Genomic DNA, 20,350 nt, shown 5'->3' on the forward strand with positions numbered 1-20,350 from the left:
AGGCAGAAGTCCATTTCATGTACCATCGCAGGGCTCTGTGAACGTCCAGAGTATGCCATTGTCTTTCTAGCTCGTGAGAGGGATTAGGACAGAAGTTCGGAAACACTACTTCCTGGGACCTATGGTACAAGGAATTAACCTTGGGAATAAATGAAGGGTCCAGATGCAGGGTCACCCTGTCTGCCTAGAAAACGCACAGGCCCTCTCTGACGGAGAGGGCAGCCAGCTCTGAAATCTGCCGGGCCAACGTGACTGCTACAAGGAAAGCCACCTTCATAGACAGCAACCTCAGAGTGCATGTGGTAATGGGTTCAAAGGGTGGCGAGGTGAGGGCCTGTAAGACCCGGGGTAAGTCCCAAGAGGGATAATGCCGGACTGCTGCTGGCCTGGAATTAGACACCCCTTTTAGGAAGGAATGCACCATAGGGTGGTGTGCCAAGGGGGCGGACTTGTCACACAGGAGCATCGTAGATAGGGCCAAAACCTGTCTGCGGAAGGTGCCTGGGGATAACCCCTTGTCCAGCCCATCCATCAGATATTCTAGAACTATCGGGATAGTGGAGTCTGAGAGTTCCACCTTGTGTCCTGCACACCAGAGACAAAAGTTTCTCCATGTGATATCATAAATCCTATTCGTGGAGAGGCGCCTGGATTGTTGGATCATGGCAATCACCCTCGACAAATATTAATCTCGGGTCAAGGCCTGCCACTCAAGTTCCAAGTGATTAGTTGAAGCCACTGAGGATCTGGATGCTGAAGGACTCCCTGGCTGAGGGCAACACGACCCGAAGGAATCCTCCAAGGGCGGAACATGGAAAGCTCCATCAGGTCGGCGAACCACGGGGGTCTCGGCCAATGCGGGGTAATCAGAATGACCTCTGCCCGTTCATGCAGGACCTTGCAGATCATCGCTGGAAGTAGAGGTAGGGGAGGAAATGCGTACAGCAGTTCCCTGGGCCAGGGACTGCGAAGGGCATCCGTCTCTTCTGCTCTCAGAGATGGGAACCTGGAAAAAAATCTTGGGAGTTGGGAATTGGCTGGAGATGCAAAGAGGTCTAAGGTCGGATGGCCAAACCAGTCCGTGATCTCTCTGAACAAGCCAGGGTCCAGGTGCCACTCGGAGTGGTCCACTGTTGATCTGCTCAAGGAATCCGCCTGCTGATTTGCCACTCCGAAGATATGTTCCATCCTGATGGAAGCAAGATTGTTCTCTGCCCAAGACCCCAACAAATGGGCCTCCTTCATGAGAGGCCTGGACCTGGTCCCGTCTGTTCATGTGAGCATTTGCAGCAATATTGAGCACCATGACATGCTGTCCCGCCACCCTGCTGCTGAAGTGGCATAAGGCCAGTTGTATGGCCCGGAGCTCCAACGAGTTTATGTTGTTTTTCAATTCTGTCTTGGACCATCGACCCTGAGCCAGCTCCAACTGAAGATGCGCTCCCCAGCCGAACAAACTGGCATCCGTGGTCAGGGGGAGTCTGACTGGTTCCTTGAACTAAGTGCCCTTCGTCATTGCTGGGGAAGCCCACTACCAAAGGGAATTCAACGCGGAACTCATACCTTCTGGTTGGAAGCACTGATGCGCAACCTTTGAAATGGGAGCAAAAGCCACTGTAGGTCCCTGGCATGGAGCCGTGCCCATGGTACAGTTGCTATACAGGACACCATCTTCCCCAAGAACTGAGACAACATTGTCAGGATGACCACCCTCTCCCTGCGGACCTGACGAACTAGGGCCCGTATGCTGTCCCACTGATCCTGTGACAGATAGACCATACAAGTGTCTGTGTCTATGACCGCCCCCAAATGAAGGAGACGGGTTGATGGGACCGTCTGGCTTTTCTGAAAGTTGACGGAAAACCCGTGAGCATGAAGGGTTCTGATGGTAAAGGATAGATCCGATTGGGCCAACTGGAAGATGGAGACTGGATCAGAATATCATCCAGGTTAACACTGGACCCGTATTGGAATTTGTCTTAGGTGGGCGGCCAGCACGGCCAATATTTTTGTGAATACTCGGGGGGCCGAGGAGAGACTAAATGGAAGTGCTCTGTATTGGTAGTGTTGATGGGCATGGCAAAACCTGAGGAACTTGTGATGCCCAGGAAGGATGGGATATGCAAGTATGCCTCTGTGAGGTCTATCGATGTCAGGAAATCCCCCTTCCTGATGCTGGCTAGGATTGACTGGAGCGATTGCATTTTGAACTTTCTGTAAGTTAGGTAGTACTTCAACCGCTTTAAGTCCAAAATTGCCCTCCAGCCCCCTGAAGACTTTGGGACGACAAAAAGATTGGAATAAAACCCCAGTCCCTTCTGATCCTCTGGAACTGGCTCTATGGCCCTTATTTGCGATAAATGGGAAATGGCCTTCGACATGAGGCTTGCTTTGATAGCGTTCTTGGGGGTAGGGCAAGACCAAAAGTGATCTGGAGGAATGGACCAAAATTCCAAGGCTAGACCATGAGTAATGGTGTTTAACACCCAGCATTCTGTGGTAGTGGCTTCCCATACATTGGCATAGAGTGATAGTCAACCCCTATAGGAGAAGCGTCCCTGGAGTCACTTGGTATTTCTAAAGGGATGTCCTCCTTAGCCCCGAAAGGACCGCCTGGTCTGGAACTGCGCCTTGGCCCTGGGTGCAGGACGGCTCTGGGGACGATCTGCTCTTGGAGGAAAGGGGCAAGGATTTTGAGGCCAGTCCCAAGTGGAAGCCGAAAGAAAGGACTGCCTGCGAAAGTAATGCTGTATTGCCCCACCACCAGATCTCTTATCCCCTCTCCTGTTCATATGCATTATGACCTTGCGTTTGTCCTTACCCTCAACCAGGTAAGGATTGAGGGCCTCACCAAAAAGATGTCCCCCACTGTAAGGGGTAGTGGCCAGACACCACTTGGCTTTCAAGTCCGCATGCCACTGCTTAAGCCACAGTAGCCTATGGACTGAGACATCTGCCACTATGGCATGTGAGGAATACCTCGCTGTATGGAGGGAAGCATCCGCCATATATTGCGATGTGGCCATTAACTTACCCAGGTTCTGATGGGCATGAACCTGGTCTGGGGGAATCAAATCTTGGAATTCACGCAACCAGATGGAGGCTCGGGCGAAAAAGGCCAGGGATGTAGACGCCTTTACTGACAATGGCGAAGCCTGATGGGATTTGCATAAGGCCAATTCAAATCTCTTGTCCTCGGCCTTGAGAGCCTCGGTCATGTCCCCTGGAATAGTGGGGTTAGAAAAAAGAGAGTTTAATGGTTCGTCCACTAGAGGGACCTCTAATAAGGATGAGAAGGAAGGGGCCACATTGAAGAGTTTTTTCTCTGAAGCCCCCAGAATAAGGAGGGATCTCAGGTTCGCCCACTTCTTCTGAACCGTGTTGCGAAAGAAGGAAGGGCAGAGAATGTGCTTCTGTGGTACCCCTGGCTCAGAATACAATGGATTCAAGTCCTGAGATGTAGAGGGAGCCGGTTTAGCCTCCTGTTCCGGAGCAATGTTAGCTGAAGTGCACGCTTTTAGAAGCAGTGAGCCAAACAAGGATTGGTCAAACAAGCCGGTGAAAGGTGACGGATTTGATGGAGAGGTCTTCTCATCATCCGACAGAAGAAATCCCGACGGCTCGAAGTCCTAAGAGTCCTATTCCTTGTCCTGGAAGTAGGATCCGATCGAGGGGTCCGAATGAGGAAGTGTAGGGGCCTCTGTTTGGGGGTGTGACCTCGATGGAGCTGCAGGTTCCTGCTGGGTCCTCTGATAAACAGAAGAGGCCATAGCCTGGGCAAAGGCTTGAGCCATCATTGCTTGGAAATGATCTGACCATGCTGCCTGTGGTTCGGTGGTGCGAAGCCCTGCTGCTGTGGGTGTAAAAATAGCTTGTGCCCTGGATTGTCCTGGAGTGGCAACCCTTTGAGAATCTAAATTCTGGCTAGGAATGATGGGTTCTACCTGCACGGTCTCCCTTTGGGGGGACCATGCCTGTGGGGCTATAGTAGGAGAAACCAACTGAGGTTCAAATAGTGACATCACAGGTGGAGCAGGCATGTTAAATGCTGTCTCACCTGGAGTCAGCCTTTGTGCCTTGGAGAATTCCCTTTCTAAGGCCTGATGATGCCTGCTGGCCTCCCTTTCAGCTGCTTTGGAAGGCTTTTTGGAGGATTGAGCTTTGGCTTTTGCCTTAAGCCTCCCTGCCGCCTCCATTGTGGAGGACTTGTGTTTCTTTCTGGCGGAGGAGTCAGTAATGCTCTGTGCAGGTGGAGGAATGTAGTTATCTGCCATCCTAACTGGGCAATTCGTTTCCAACTGTGATGCTGGAGCCAATCTATGTGGCACTCCTGAATAAAGAGCTTCTCCAGCTAATGTACCTTTCAATGGTGGCTGATAGAGATAAGCGCTTTAGTGGAGCCAATTCCCGTGTCTTCGTGCCCTCCCAGTGCTGTAAGTGACCGGTGATCAGTCACCTCCCTCAAAGAATACCTAATTCTAGGTATCTGGCTATTGAGGGGTTGAAAGAAAAGGGGGGTGGGGGGTAATTATGTAGGCAATGCGTCCCTGTTGGGACGAGATTGCCCTCCTCAGAAGTGCCTGTTGAATCTCAAAAGGGCAGCAATGGGATTGAAATCGTCCAAAATGGTGTCCGCGTTGAATTCACGCCAAAATCAACTGTCTCTATAAGCTCTGAGGCTGGAATACAAACCCAGCTGTTGAGCCTCACCAAAATGGCGGCCGCACAATTTTCGCGCTCAGGGAAAGCCACAGAAATTACAGTAAGTTCTTAGGCAGAACGCTGACTTCGGCAATGAGCCGATCAGCAGGGGAACGAATTTAGTGGCGTTTGGTGCTGTTTCTGGAATCCCCCAAGGAATCCTGCCCAAATTTTTCCACAAGAGTCTGTGCTGCGTTGAAAAGCTGGACAGTTGGCTTAAGAAAGGTAGAAAAAAACGGCCGCCAGAGGGTTCCTGCAGGCCGAGGAGGGTAGTTTAAGGCTAAGGAGAGTCGTTTAAACAGCGTCGAGGCCGATGAATCTGCCTCCGGCAAACCTCCGGTCTGGTGCAACAATTTAGAGCGCCAGAGCTCAGCACCGGTCAGCAGAACTTTGAGATGGTCACGTCAGCGCCGGTCAGCACCAGTCAATTTACGAGCGGCAGAACGACTCGTGTGTAAGGAGACCCATCCCCAATCCTAGGCAGGCAGCAGCCTGCAGGGAAATCCTGCAATCAAGGAAGCTTCCCTAGCTAGATGTAATGTCCAATTATAATTTAAAGATTTGATTGAGTCTAATTTCAGAACAGCAATTTAGGAAAGAAATCCACAAGGGAATTGTACAACCTGCTGCTAAATGTAGAAAGGAGTAATTACGCGTCTGCTGAGCAAGAGACTAAGTCGAAAACTGGGGTGCTCTTGCACAGCAGAGGCGTGACAACTTTCCAGACTTAATCTTATTTGAGCAGAAAGATTAAGACAACCCACTTGTGGATTCTCCATCCAATCATGCTGGAGAATTAAAGTAATTACTTAATAATGCAGAATTGCTATATGAAATAGAACATTTTTTTAATATTATCCTTTTATATTCAAATAGCTGTGTCTGATCCCATGCCATTTTTAGTAAATGTGATAACAACCTGAAGGAGGTTGCCTGGGGTGGGAGAAGCACATTTGTACTTTGAATAACATTCCATTCCCAAATAAAGAGATCAGTTGGATGCTGAGCATACCAGAAAGTTCACCAGCCAAGCACCAAAGATAAAATTGTCTACAGTACTTCAGAATCAAGATAACCGTTTTATAACACTGAGCTAATTTCTTTTTAGCATTTTAAGCAACTCCAAATTTTGCCATTTAAAAACAAATTATATTTATCTAGTAATTTTCTATCTTCCATTTAACACATTTGCACTTTTTATATATTTATTGGATTTATACCTAGCTAACTTACAAAAAAAGATATAAAATTCTATCAAAAAAAATAGAATAAAATGATCAGAAACATCTGAGAAAAATGTAACACATCATAATCAATCAACTCAAAGTCCCATTGAGTTCTGCTAATCATAGGCCCTGAAATAATTGGGAGAGTTTTTGCTTTTTGTTGGAGGATGGCTTCTATTTGTTTTTTGTTGTTGTTGTTTTTAAATAGTCACATTTAGTTTCCTACAGAAAATTAGTGGAAAATTATTTCTTTGCATTTTGTTACTGAGAACAAGTAAAACTAGGACATAAGGCTCCTCAAAACAGGCATTCAGACCCATAACTTATACTAATTTTCTTCCTTTACTCACACTGTTTTTTTAGTGTAAGTGTTTTTTTGATTCCATACCCTATCTCTGTTCCATCTAAAGCTCCATTCCTTTAGAAAGGACAATTAATATACCACTTAACTACACTTCCTGCTCTATCTCCTGCTGTGCTCACATTTGTTAATAGTAAGCTGCAACTAGAAAACAGATATCTGCCTACTTTAGACAATATGTTCCCTCTTGGCTTTCATCTGTGTTTCTTCTCTCCCTGCTAAAGCAATCTATAAAACCTGCCCAAACATTTATCCACAGTTCTCATCATGTGTTGCTGAAATGTGGATTTATGTCTAAAAAACAAGGAGTATAGTAGTATAAAGAATATTGGGTAATGTTTATTATTTTGCCACTATTATTAGAAAGAAAAACATTTTGGGACTACTATAGAAGCTAAATGCTTTTTTTTAAAAAGTGCTATTCAAAACAAATAATTAACAAATAATTTCTTATTATTATGTTCAATATTTTTATTTATATAAAGATGGGAGCTGGTGATATTCAGACAAATAATGCTGACTGAACGTTAGGACTCATAGAATCCTTTAGAGAAGCTGTCATCTAAAGCCATTGTTCAAAGTGTCTTTGGGCCATCTCCTTTCAAAAGCTAGGCGTGACTCTTTCAACACTTCTCATGTGCACAAACAGCACTCCTGTTAAGAATACTAGTGAATTGGCCAAATAGCTTTCACATTTGTTGATATGTGGAAACATATTTGTTGATAATTAAGACATTTCATGACCTTCAACTTTTATTATTCCCTTTTAATCAGGTACTAACTGTTTTTTGTAGGGCACAGTACAACTCATGCTATTTATCAAACTGGGCAATTTCATTCCTTATAGAAAACCAACACATTAATGTCAAAAATCTCCAGTCTTACCAGCACTCTTCTGAGGAAGACCATAAGCAGTAATCTGCTGGATCAGACTCCTGGCCCATCTCCAGTGGCCAAACAACTGCACAAGGATCTCCAATAGTCTTTCCGCAGAATGCCTTCAGAGGTAGTCACAATGCCATCAAGGCCAACAGCTATGATACACTATTATCCTTAAATTGGTCCAATTTTTTTGAAAAAAACCTATCAATCTGGATGCAAGTTTCACTAAAACTGGCACATGTATATGGTCTTTTATGTGAAAGTCATTTTGTAAAGTTTTTTATTCTAGAAAATAACCTAGAAATATTAATTTGAGAATAATGTTGTTAATCACTTTTCTTCTGCCAGCATCTTAAGCACTTGGCTTATCAAAACACAGTTGGCAATAGCCAAAAAAGGAATAGCTTTTTATATTATCCATTTGATCATCTTCATAGAATGCACTATTAAAATAAGTTAAAATATAGACAATAAAAAGTAATTACAGCTATAAAGAAACATAAATACAGAAACTGAAAAAATCATTTTCCTCTGAATTTCGTGATGCAGTTATCTTTTAAAGAATGTGGATACTTTAGGAAAAATGCATATAGAAATCTATGCATTTGGAAAAAATTGGCAAAAAATTCATATAATAAGGAAAATGCAAAACTATATAATTTCAAATTATACAGTATACAAAAGCACATTTGAATTTTCTTGTTACATTAAATGAACAGGCCTAATGTAAAATTTGACTTATGACATTATGACTTATGACATTAAAAGAATTATGCAATTAGTTTGATTTTGAAAAATTGAAATGAATGTCCCTTCCCTAAAAATAAGAAAAAATATATAATTTATAAAAATATTAAGAAATTACCTGTATTAGAAAAAATATTTCAGTAATACTTTTTCAAAAAATATACATCAGTTTAATTATAATCAACAAGTTTCAAAAAATACTTATGGAGAAAAAAATAAAATGCACATTTCCCCCCATTGTAACTGATCCAAGCTGAATTTGAAATAATGCTGCATCTGCTGATAAAAGTGTAATGTTGCCAAGGTTCATGTAGGAATGCAGGGATGTAAGAAGGCATTCAGAAGATATGGAATTGTTTTCTACTGGAAGTCTTTTTTAAGATAAATTTTATACTTTGAAGAGAAACAATGTACAGAAATTGCCTGTCTTAAATTTCAATAGGAAGAAAAACAACTGAAAAGTTTAGCTAGTTTATCTGTCTTTTCTCTGTATTTTACTGCTAACAAAATAAAATCTCTACCTTTTCAACAAACTGACAGTTTAATCTTTAAACTACATCAATTTCTACAGAAAATACATAAGAATTAAAGTGCAAAATTCAAATCTTACATTGATATAAATCTGAATCAGTCCCAAGAACTTAAATGAATTTACAGAATTTTGTGTCAAGTCCTAGAACTCTTCCCCTCCCCCAAACCCACATTCTGGTTCTCTGCAAATTACACTTAACTTCCGTTGTCACATGCATCCAGTTTAATAACCAGAAATTGGACTTTAGACAACAACAGTACTTCAAAATGACAGCGTAATTAAATTTTAAGTCAAAGCCATCCAACGATGCCTTTAAACCAGCAAATGATGTGCTTTCAAGCATGTCGGTGCTTTTATGAAAATTAACCATTAAAATAGTTTGACTAAGATGTTACTCTGTGAAGAAAAAAAAAAACGATGTCAAGTAACTCCTGTTAATCCATAGGATGATTCATTATAAAACAAAATATAAACTGCTTTTAAGCAAGCATATTTTGAATATATCATCGAATGTTTCAAAGTAGTGGTTGCCTCATATGCTTAAGAAAAGTACTAACCATTTGCATGTATGTATGTATGTATTTAATTAATTCATTAATTAATTAATTTATACACCCTTTCTCATTGAAAATATAGAAGATTCTGGAATTCAGGTGAAGAAACCTACTGACTCAATTACTTCAAACTAGTTTGTACTAATAAATGATAAATAGATCATGCTTTTATTTTTAGCAATAAGGTCATAATATGGTAATGTAATGTGAAGACATCATTAATGGAAAAAATTGTAATCTAATGCCTTTCAGATATTTGGGGCTTCCATACTTGGTAGGAATTCTTGGAAGCTAAAGTCCCAATATATTTCAGCATATGGTGGGAGAAGCTGTTAAAAATTAGGCATTAAATAAAAGCGGAGCACAGTCAATCTGTCATCAACTAAACTGCTAATGGTATTTACTGAAAAATAAGTCTGGTGTTTTCCCCAAATCATTTATTTTTAAAATTGGAAAGTCTTTGATTTCTGGACAAAATGGAAATGGAGATTCTTGAACGGAAGGGGCAATAGTATATTGAATTTATGACTGTATTCCTTTATAATAAATACAGTATTTGAAAATAAATGTATGTGAAGGCCTTGAAAAGTACTCATTTTTGGAGCATGGGTATTAAAGAAAAAAAAAGAACTACTTCATTTTAAATAACCAGTATGAGACTGTTTTATTATTATTCCTGATCCAAATGAATTGTAGATTTATGTTTTATGTCTAATTAAAATCCGAAGCATACAATTGATATATATGAACATATTGCTAAACCACAATTATGTAACTAAGGCACAATTTTGTTTACTTCCCACCGATAGCCAGCTATGGAATTTTTTATTCACTACAAACTAGGGTTACACCTGAATTTTCAACTGTAGCTAATCCTAACGTGACACAATGAAAAAGTGTCATAAACTATAGCTTCAGAGTCATAAATATATGATAAACTAGCATACAAGGATCCCAAATATTTATAATTATTCCAGAAAAGCTTAATTTAATCTAATCTAATTTTAATTTTAATTTAACTTCTTGGTTCCTTCCTCATCTCTCTTAAGGATGAGTGAGCTCAAAGGAGTCTGCCCTGGATAGAACTTGAGCAAGAAAATCGCTTCTCACCGTCTATTACCAATTAACTGAGACTATTCTTAAATGATACATAACAAAGATCATAATTCCTCAAAGATTTTACTCTTTACGTATGTACAATTGTTTTAGCTTCTGTTATTTCCAAATGTTTTCTTCTTCAACAATCCCTATTAGAAGTTGAGGACGAAGACCTAGATAAAATTTGATGCTTTGTTTTAAGGCTCCAAATTACTTACAAAAAGTTGTTGTTAAAAAAATCCAGAATAGAAACATTTAAAAGTGAAAAGTTTTGCTTTTAGCTTTTGTTTTATAGAGGGAAAATATTCATCAATAAGATTAGTATAAAAGAAATCAATTGCAAACATTCTGTTTAAACCTGTTAGGAACTCTATCCTAGATAATATGAATTTGTATCTTAAATATAGAACTGGTTTAAGAATATTATATTATTTATATTTATTTTGTTTATACGGGAAAAGCACACCATAAAACAAAACTACTAGTTAGTGTTTTTGCAGAATATTCTGTCATTATTTTCAAAAATGATTTGAGTTCTAAACAAATATATGAAATATACTTGTCTGTTTTAGAGTACTTTATTAAGTCAGGTTTTTAATAACTTAAAATTGATTTGGGAATCAATTATTGTAATAAAATATTAAAAACATAACTGCAAGAAATTCTGTTGAGCAAAATAGTTTAAACACAAAGACAGCTTTTATTTCAAGGATCAGTTTGATTTGCTGCCTCATTTAAAAATCTTTTTCTTTATTTAATTCTTGATCCATGAAACTATATTTATTTTGGAGTGAAATAATGGAATAAATCAAATTAGTTTTTCTTTTAACATAAATTTGGAACTTGCTGAAACCAATCTTCTTGATTAGCATTGTAATTTTTAAATTAGCTACAAAGTAATTTCAATGTCATTCACAATTATAAAATATGGTTTCATATGCCAAAAATCTATACTGATCATTAAAACTTCAGTCAAATATACAGATGTATATAAATAAATATGAATATTATTTAGCACAAAGAATGGACAAATATAAAGGCAGAAATAATTATATTAACCAAAGTATACCAACACTGATGCTGCAACAATTCCTTTACTATATTAATGTAAGCATTATAAAATATACAAATTTTTAACTTCTCCAGAACTATTAATCAGGCAGGCAGAAAGCAAAGCAGAGAAATGACTGGGCTTGAATATTGTTCTTCAAATTACAGAAACAAATAAAACACCAATTAAAATTTTGAGAATTATTGAGTAGAGAAAGTTATGATTGTCTGTGTCTTTCTACAGATTCACATTTGTATTCTCATCCTTCCCTGCATTTGGAAAAAGTGCAAACAAGGTTTTGTTTTGTTTTTAAAAGGATATTTATATAATTGCATGTTGATTCTGTAGCTTTTGTAAACTATATGACAACAATAAATGTTACATTACTTTTGCAAACCTTTTGCAAACCAAAACATGAAAAAAGTTAAGTTCAATTTAAAATTATATGTAGGGAAAAGAAAAACACTGAAGATATTGTGTTTCTCTCAAAGCAGTATTTTAAATCCAAATGTAGAGTTTGCCTACCATGTGTAGAAGCAGTCAGCATACAATTCACAAAAAGCTTTCAAAACTCACAAAATATCTATTCTAGAAAAAAGGCATACAAAGGAATAAATATTACACTGTCTTAACTTTCTATGGATGTTCTGTCTGCCACATAGCAGGCAAATCAATTTCTGATGTAGTAGTGGAACTTATTTTGAAACATAATATTCTTCTCTGATAAATAAACCTTGAGAATTATACTTATTAAACAAAAACATTTTATCTAGTGAATTACCCAAGGGATATTCTAATAAATAGCAATTTCTGCAGAATACCCCCCCCCCAAAAAGCTAATATGGGTATTGTTTCAAAGTTCACTACACCAAATCCAGTATTCAGAGAGGAATTGAGTACCATGTATAAAACAGAATAAGAAACTACGTTTTAGGTTCAACAATACCATTCAGAAGAGGCTGTCCTTCGTTTACTCCCTTTGATATAATTGCATTGTAAATGTCTTCAGGAAATCCAGTCTTGCATAATGTGCCTTCTTCACAAGTTGCCTTTATAGGTGCCTGAAATGCGAGACAAAATTTATGTAATACTTTGCAAACCCATTCAACTGAGAAACATTCAACTTGGCATGAACTGTGATTTAGCTACTATCTTGTACAAACAGCTTCTTTGTTTCCAAATGGCTGCAATTAGAATTCCAAAGGCAAAGGGTTAATCTTTCTGATAACTGGAATGGAAGGAACAAATCTCACTTGTCCAGCAAGATCTAAATAATATGCAAACTTGATTTGTTAATCCACCAAATGTTTGAACTAAAACAGTCACCTAGTCTGAAATAGAATTATGGGAGAGGACAATCATATTTCTTCACATTAGAACTAAATCTTATAAAAAATGAAGTTTGTACTGATACTGATCATGATACATTTGTGAGTTTTAACAACAATAAAGAAGATGATCACTAAGAACATCGATATATTTTTGGGTTTATCTTTTCAACTTAGTCTTTATATACGTACATAGCTGGAGAAATATAATTTGTTGGTCTACCTAAACACCAAGTATGTCGTTAAGAAAGCATGTTATGTCTCATAAAACATTTGTCATAATACAGGAAGACTAAATAAAAGATTTGTGTTACCAGAATGGAAAACTGCTTTCCATTTTCCATAGTTAATTTGGCTGAATTGATACTTTTTTTCATATCAGGGAAAGTGTATCTATTCATGAATCAATAAGTTTACCTTTACATATCACAAGCTTAGTTTTAACAAGCCATGCATGAGAGAGATTTCTGTTTCTTTTATTAAGGTAAACCTTTTTAATAAGAGGACTTCTATTGGCGTAATAGTGGAAAATTAACATCTGTTTCCATCTTAGGTTCCTGTATATCTCATAGCAAAACACAGCACCAAATAATTTGATGTGAGTGGCAATGATTCTTGTATCATAAAATTAAGTATTAGGGTTACATCTTAAAAAGAAGTAGGGAGAGGGAATGAACACAAGAAATATTTCAGGCCAAAATGCATTCCATAAGTTTGTAAGTTACATATGGAGGGAGTTGATACCTTTTGAACTTCTTCAGAAACACATAATTCCTAGGAGGGCAGCTGTATGATTAATAGGATTTTAAACAAGTCTATAAAATGCATGGGAATCTGTCAATCTGTTCCAGCACACCATTTACACTAAAAAAAACTCCTGTATATTAAAATAATGTGCGATGAAATGAAAACTTTGGAACATAGATTTTCAATGCTTTTGTTTGCAAGCTTTCTTCCCCCCCCCCCAAAAAAACAAGACTAGTCTCTTCCCCAAATTAGTCAATTGTCAACATTCCTTAGCCAGAAACACATGAGGAATGAGGGAACTTAATTCAATCAGTAAGTTATGGCATACTGCCAATCCTAAAACTGCTTCCTGCCATTCCATACAAGAAAACTGTCTCATTCTTTCCTGCATGTAAAGCTCTGCTTTGTTTTTGTTTTTTCTTCAAGGAATAATAAAGCCTCTTTTAATCTTTTATGAGCAGTAGACTTGAATTTAATATATTCATTATACCTTTCACAGAAAAACCAAACTAGCTATTCTTTATTGCTTCATGGTGAGTCAGTGATGTGTACATAGCAGCTCATCATGTAGTTTGAATCAAAAGTTGTTCTCTCTGAATGTTTGGGGATATGTTAATTGCCCTTTATAGACGTGAACTGTTATACAAAATAGATAAGCAAAGGTTTTTATTTTATTAAATGTTTAAGTTATTTCCTAATATTGCAACTAAAACATATTAAACTTGTCCTGATACCTATTAAAATCACATCCTTCTATAGGTATTGTTCTATCAAATTTAATGCCAGGAAGTATGCCTTGCAAAAATCAATCAACATTCTTGAGAATGCTGAGATATCACTAGATAACTTTAATGAAACAGCTGATGCAAATGAAATATAAGTCTTACTAAATGGTTCTAAAATTCAGGCTATACTACAATCCTACTCAAACTGGTAAAAATGACAGGAAATAGCATAATGTACCCAAACCTCCACAGTTAAGTGGCACTAAATATATTGTTTCTTAGTTCTAAAAATTGACATTTATTGAAGGAAATCATAAAAGCCAAGTTTGAGATTGACACATTGCAATGCAAGTTTTTATACATATGCCAACATGACACATGTGTATAATGAAGAGGCTTCAACTGCATTGCCACCACCACCATCTTACTTTTTTTCATGTCTATGGATGTTGGGTTTCAACATTCTGATTGGCACTCTGGGTATAATATTGCTGTATAACGGGGGTCTTCAAATTTGTCCCTTTTATGACTTGTGGACTTCAACTCCCAGAATTCCTTAGCCAGGCACGTTGGGACAAGTTTGAAGACCCCTGTTATATAAGATACTATCATAAAGCATAAAACCTGACAGTTTACTAAACCCAGAGAGTACTTATAGGAATCAGCCTTTCCTTCACAGAAAGTCAACTGTGCTAGATCAACTGCTAACTTTACTGCCATGTCTGATTACTATAAGCCAAAATGTTCTTGATAGATAGATCATAGATAGATCATTAAAGACAGATCATTAAAATCACTGTATTTTATTTATTTATAAATAAAATAAATTATTTTATTTATAAATAAATAAAATACAGTGATTTTAATTACAAATTGTCTAGATTTTTAACTGGTGTTTCTTGGCAGATCCACATAAAGAACTTTAAAACTGTGCTTACAACAGATTGTTGAAAAATATTCATGAAAACCAAAGATAAATTCCACAAATATAAATTCCACAAACATTATATTTTGATCTATATAGTGCACAGACTTAAAACTATGGTTATTATGTTAGTGGAAACCTCAGATTTGCTCTTATAAAGAGATAGATCCAAAAAAAATCAGTCAGCAAGTATCTATTTTACTACTAAATTTAAATCATTTAGGCTGAAAAACCCAATAAAAGATCTGGGCTTTTTTCAAGATGACTTTTCAAATTGCGTCTTACCCCTTTTCACATCATTCTCACAGAAAGGGACTTTACATGAGTGCTGGAAACAGGAATAGACATAATCCTAATCACATGGAAGGCTGTGCTGCCCATGTATATGCTGTTTGCTTATGTAAATTAATGTAACTGGGAAGCTGGCAGCAGACCTGAGAACCCCTGTGGTAAGGATTATCACGTGCACATTATTGAACTTTGTTGTTTAAGCTATACAAATTTTTGTATATACAGAATTCTAATGCGATCCTGGGAAATATTACAAACAGGTGCCACATTTGTGCCTCATACACTCAAAGTATCTTTCTGGAAATAAATCCAAATCATTCTACAAGCTAATTTACAGTTCTGTGACAGCCACAGGGCCAATAATCAGCTTTTTAATTCTGATCATATTAATGCCTGATTAATAACAAAAAAGCATATATAAAATTGTTTACATCATTAAAAGAACCTGAATCTCCAATGTCATCTCAGGCAAGTAATGTACCCTCAAATACAATCCTTGGTGATTTCCCTGACTTACCTATTTTTAGAGACTTTTAATTAAAATAAAATGAACAGGAAGCTGGAATGCTACAAATCACACACCTACTATAAGCACAGCCTGTATTTCTAAAAATGCCTTTCAGTTCCTCATCAAGCTAAGATGCTTCTATAGAAAATAAAATGATAATGGGCTGCAATTCAGTACTTAATTTACCTCCTAGTACAGGGTTCTCCAACCATGGCAACTTTAAGACTTCAAGTCCCAGAATTCAGAACTCAGCATTGTTGCTGAGGAATTCTGGGAGTTGAACTTGACAAGTCTTAAAATTGCCAAGTTTGTAGACCACTGTCCTAGTGTATAGCCATTCTGGGTCTGGGCATATCATGGCAGATATTTCATGAAAGTACAATTAACAGTCTAAAAATTCTAAATAAGCACCCCATCAGCCCAGAAAGATTGGGGACACTGAAAAGTATAAGGCTGGGGAATATCCATTTAAGTAATACATCCTTCCCAGCCCCACCCTCTTTTTCTTACATGTAATACATTATTTTATGATTTACACTTGCTTTACGTTTAAACCATAATACCTTAATATTGGAAATAACCTTTCGATGACTGACAACTTCAGAGAAAGTTGACATTCAAAAGGGTTGTGGTTTCTCCAATGGGTAGAATACTGTGCTGAGCTACAATATACATCCTCCTTTTCACTGTTCTTTTGTTGTTGTTTAGCAGAGTAAAACTAAGTCCTAAAACTAGGAAAACTGATGCCTTTTATTATCTCTCTTCTGTTAGAAAAATATACTGACTGGAATACCCAACCCTACAAACCTTTTAACTTTATTGTCAAAGATACAGAAGGAAAACTTACAGCACCCTCTTGAAAACCACATAATATTTTCAAATTATATTACCAAAGCATTAGCCAGCCAAAATCTCTCTAGTTTATAACAGAAGGCATAGAAGGAAAGCTGAAATGCAAAGAACATAAAGTAAGCATGATGAAGCTCAAACAATGAGAAAGGAGATGGACAATTCACTCCCTGAAATTTGGTCTATATACTGATTTACTAAGGAATAATTCTGATTGGTCATGGCTCATGTCTACCTGCCTAAAAGAGAGACAAACAAATCATTCATGCTTCTGATGTTTTGTTCTACATTAAGTACATTATAACATCATTTATTTCGCCAACATGAGGCTACAAACCAAGCAACATCCTCTTAAACATTACATATTCCAGAAATTTCAGATCACAATAACTTAAAAAATGGGAAAAATTCACAATGTTTAATTTAAAAAAAAATGAAATGTGGCAAAAAATGTTTCTCTGCATGTTTTTTTTAAACATCTCATAATACAAGATTTTTAAGAGTATTATAAAAACACTCCTATTAATCTTTTAAATTACATAACATCCTTAGAAAACTTTTGATTTCTTTAACTTTCAATAGCTCACCATAAGAAGACTCATTTAAGTTCTTATTAATCAAGAAATTAAAAAAAAACCTTTAGGGGAAGTAATTAGAGCAAAGTTCATTGAACAATGATTAGAACCAAACAATGAATTTAACAAGCTAGGTCACGGAATATCAATTTTCAACAAGATCTTGGGTGTTAGTTTTATCTGAGGCAGAAAGTCTATAGACAGAATCTGTATTATTTCTAATATCTGTACAGTACTTAGAAGTTTTAAGACATTTATAAAGAAAGAAATCTCAACAATAATAGGCTTTTAACAATTATTCCTTATTGATATTATCAATCAAATATCTCTCTTGTGGTCATATTGTCTGTAAGCTGATCTGGTAATATATAATTACTCAAGATTTTGCAATGGTCAAATTCATTGAGTTTAGTCTATTCTAATCATATATTAGACTATTAGAGCCAATTAAAGTTTCTACTTAAGAACTCACATAAGTAATATACCCTGGAGAATAAAAATCCTTCACGTAGAAAACATTAAAGACTTTAAAGTTTTTAAAGAGAATGGTTAACATTTTACTTTGCCAGAGACAACACTTAGAGAAGGAAACAATTCAACATGATTCTCCTCTTGCATTCAATAGGCTGTAGGTACTGAACCAAATGTCCACATGCAGGCTTCAATATAGCATACAGGCATTTTTTAATAATAATTTTGCTAAATATTGCAATATAAATGAATACAAACTAAAAAACTAAATTAAAAAATATGAAAGACAAAAAATAAGATCAGAAAAAAAGAAAAAATAGAAAAAAAAAATAAGAACAAAGGGAAGAAAAAGAAAAAATAAATATATAAGGAATCCACTTCTTCCTTCTTCACAACAAATATAAATAATTTTATGGGCATATGTCCGCCTCTTAAAAGTGCAACAAACGATCTTGCCCTCTCATATCCCATTTCTTAACTATAAACAAATGCATAAAACCTTGTCATTTTAGTCCTGTCAGCAACAGTCTATTAAGTGTTCCCAGAGATAACAGCATATCTATTTAATATTTACAAATATGAATATACAGACTTGTCTCAAGTCTTTTGCTAACCAGTCTGCTTCACCATAACTACTTCAATCTTTTTGAGTAGATGGGTATGACTCTAAATTAAGCTACAGACTAAAGGCAGCCCTAATATATCTATGGAGCCTATGTAAATAAACTGTAAATAAATATGAAGTAGGAGCTGGTATTAATATTATGATTGATATTATGATTAACTCTCTATCTTGTTTTTATATTAACTTATTTTTGGTTTCCCTAATTATATGTTATAAAATAGAAAAAATATTTTTTCTTACGCTTTTCATTTTCTCGTATTTTTTCCTAACCAATTCTGAAACTGTTATAAATAGTATCGCTTGAACTTCAATACACTACTGATCCTTATAATAAATAAGTCACTGAGCAAAATGTCAATTTCTTCTAAAATTAAGAACAAACACCTGGGCTGAACTGTAGGTCTTCAAGTCATGTTGTACTAAATACATAAATAGTTCCCCCAATACTCTGAAACTATCATCCTGGTTGAATCTCATTAAATATACTATTGCAATTTCAAATAATGAACTTTTTGAATTAAATAAATACTTCTCATTTTTCCTAGTGTCTCAAAACTCTTAAAATCTTCAAAGTAATCTTCAGTATAAATGAACATCTGGCTATATTTAAACAACCTTTTTATTTTTGGATGACTCTGTAACTTGAAGATGTATGTTCTGACAAAATAAAGTTATAGAGAACTCCAAACCAAGTAAAAGAAAGGTTTGCAGTTCAACTGGAGAAGAAAGAACTTACATGTGCTACACCTCAGTTTACTTACTTTGATAAAAGCAAATTCAAGCCTAGATTTCAAATTCATATAACTCTGATTTTAAAAAGTCCTCAGAATAGGAAGTTTGCTTATATTGGAATTTCAGAGATAAAGACATTATAACCCACAAATGTAGTTGCTGGAAGGGCTATAAAGATACAGGTGGTTGGGAGATTCTTCCATGGGCTAAAAACCCAAATGACCTTGTCAATAGTGAAAGTCAAAATAAACTTGGTTTACCAGAACTAAAATGCTTCCATTCCCCACTGACGGGCCCTTAAAATTAAGCCAGCTAAGAGATGTATGGGACCTTTTTTCTTCCATCATAATCAATGCAAGCAAAGACAGCAACAACCTTATATCACTGTATTAAAAAAATAGACAGAAATACAACTTATTTATTTCTGCAGTATCTGGAATGACTTAGCAGGTTCTGTTGAGGACACCAATTTATTGCTTTATTTTAAACAATTTGGCCACATTAAATTGTACCATTAAATCTTAGAATCCTTCCTGTTAACTTCTCATAAGAAAAATTGGGATCATGTTGTATAATGTCCAAAGCATCCAATACTTTAATCAAAATGGCAAGTGCCATCTTTTTTTGTAACATACATGCAACTTCATCACACACAGATGAACAAGAGCAAGTTTATATAAGAACACTATGATACTTTTTTGTCATTTGCCCTTCACAGACTACCGTGTTGTGCTTTGAAATAAATTTCACCTAACTGCTCATAAAGTGAATTGCAAACTCAGCTACTATTTACCACATGGCAGCCCTTTTTTCAGGTATCAACATGCAGCTGATTTAAGCAAATGATTTACCACAGTTCATGAAGCTCTTAAAGCAGCTGCACCTTTTTTCAATTTCATGTGGAATCCTGAAAAAAAGGGAGGGTCGTTTAATAACAGAGAGAGTTGTGCTCATTCCAGCTGCAAAACATTTCTTCAGAATCCTATGCAAACATGCACAGCCCTAGTATTAAAACAAAAAATACAGTGATGGAACAATGCCTTCCTGAAACTGACTGTCCACATACTTTAAATTCTATAAACTAATTGCCATTTTTCCTTAACTGTAGCAAGGTAGAAGTTATATAGCTGTGGCTAGCATTGAAACAGATCACTAATATTTTCGAATAATTTACTTCATTTCTAATATAAAATGCACATTTTAACAATCCTCAAACATTTACCTTTATTCTTCTTAGTAAAACTAAGAACTTGATTTCAGATGAGCATTATTTCAAAGTCCTCATTTAACAACTACTCTGGTTCAACAACTTGGTTGACAAGCAACCTGGATTTCTGCCATTGCAGTGTCCCATGGTTTTGTGATGATGATTCCTAACCTTTCCTGTAAAGTCAATGGGGAATCTGGCAGGAAGTCAGAAGT

The 20,350-nt window shown here is 36.6% G+C and overlaps 1 protein-coding gene across 2 annotated transcripts in view; it reads right to left on the reverse strand.

Moving 5' to 3' along the window:
* The window catches only part of CDH2 (cadherin 2), a 128,457-nt gene that overhangs the window by 101,005 nt on the left and 7,102 nt on the right, over positions 1–20,350 (reverse strand). For both annotated transcript variants that reach the window (XM_039329711.1, XM_039329712.1), the window contains exon 2: positions 12,099–12,213. In XM_039329711.1, the coding sequence (XP_039185645.1) occupies positions 12,099–12,213 (115 nt within the window). The remainder of the gene's footprint in view (positions 1–12,098; positions 12,214–20,350) is intronic.

The sequence above is a fragment of the Crotalus tigris genome, unplaced genomic scaffold, assembly GCF_016545835.1.
Source record: "Crotalus tigris isolate CLP2741 ecotype Arizona unplaced genomic scaffold, ASM1654583v1 scf7180000024408.747909, whole genome shotgun sequence".
Classification (NCBI taxonomy): Eukaryota; Metazoa; Chordata; class Lepidosauria; order Squamata; family Viperidae; genus Crotalus; species Crotalus tigris.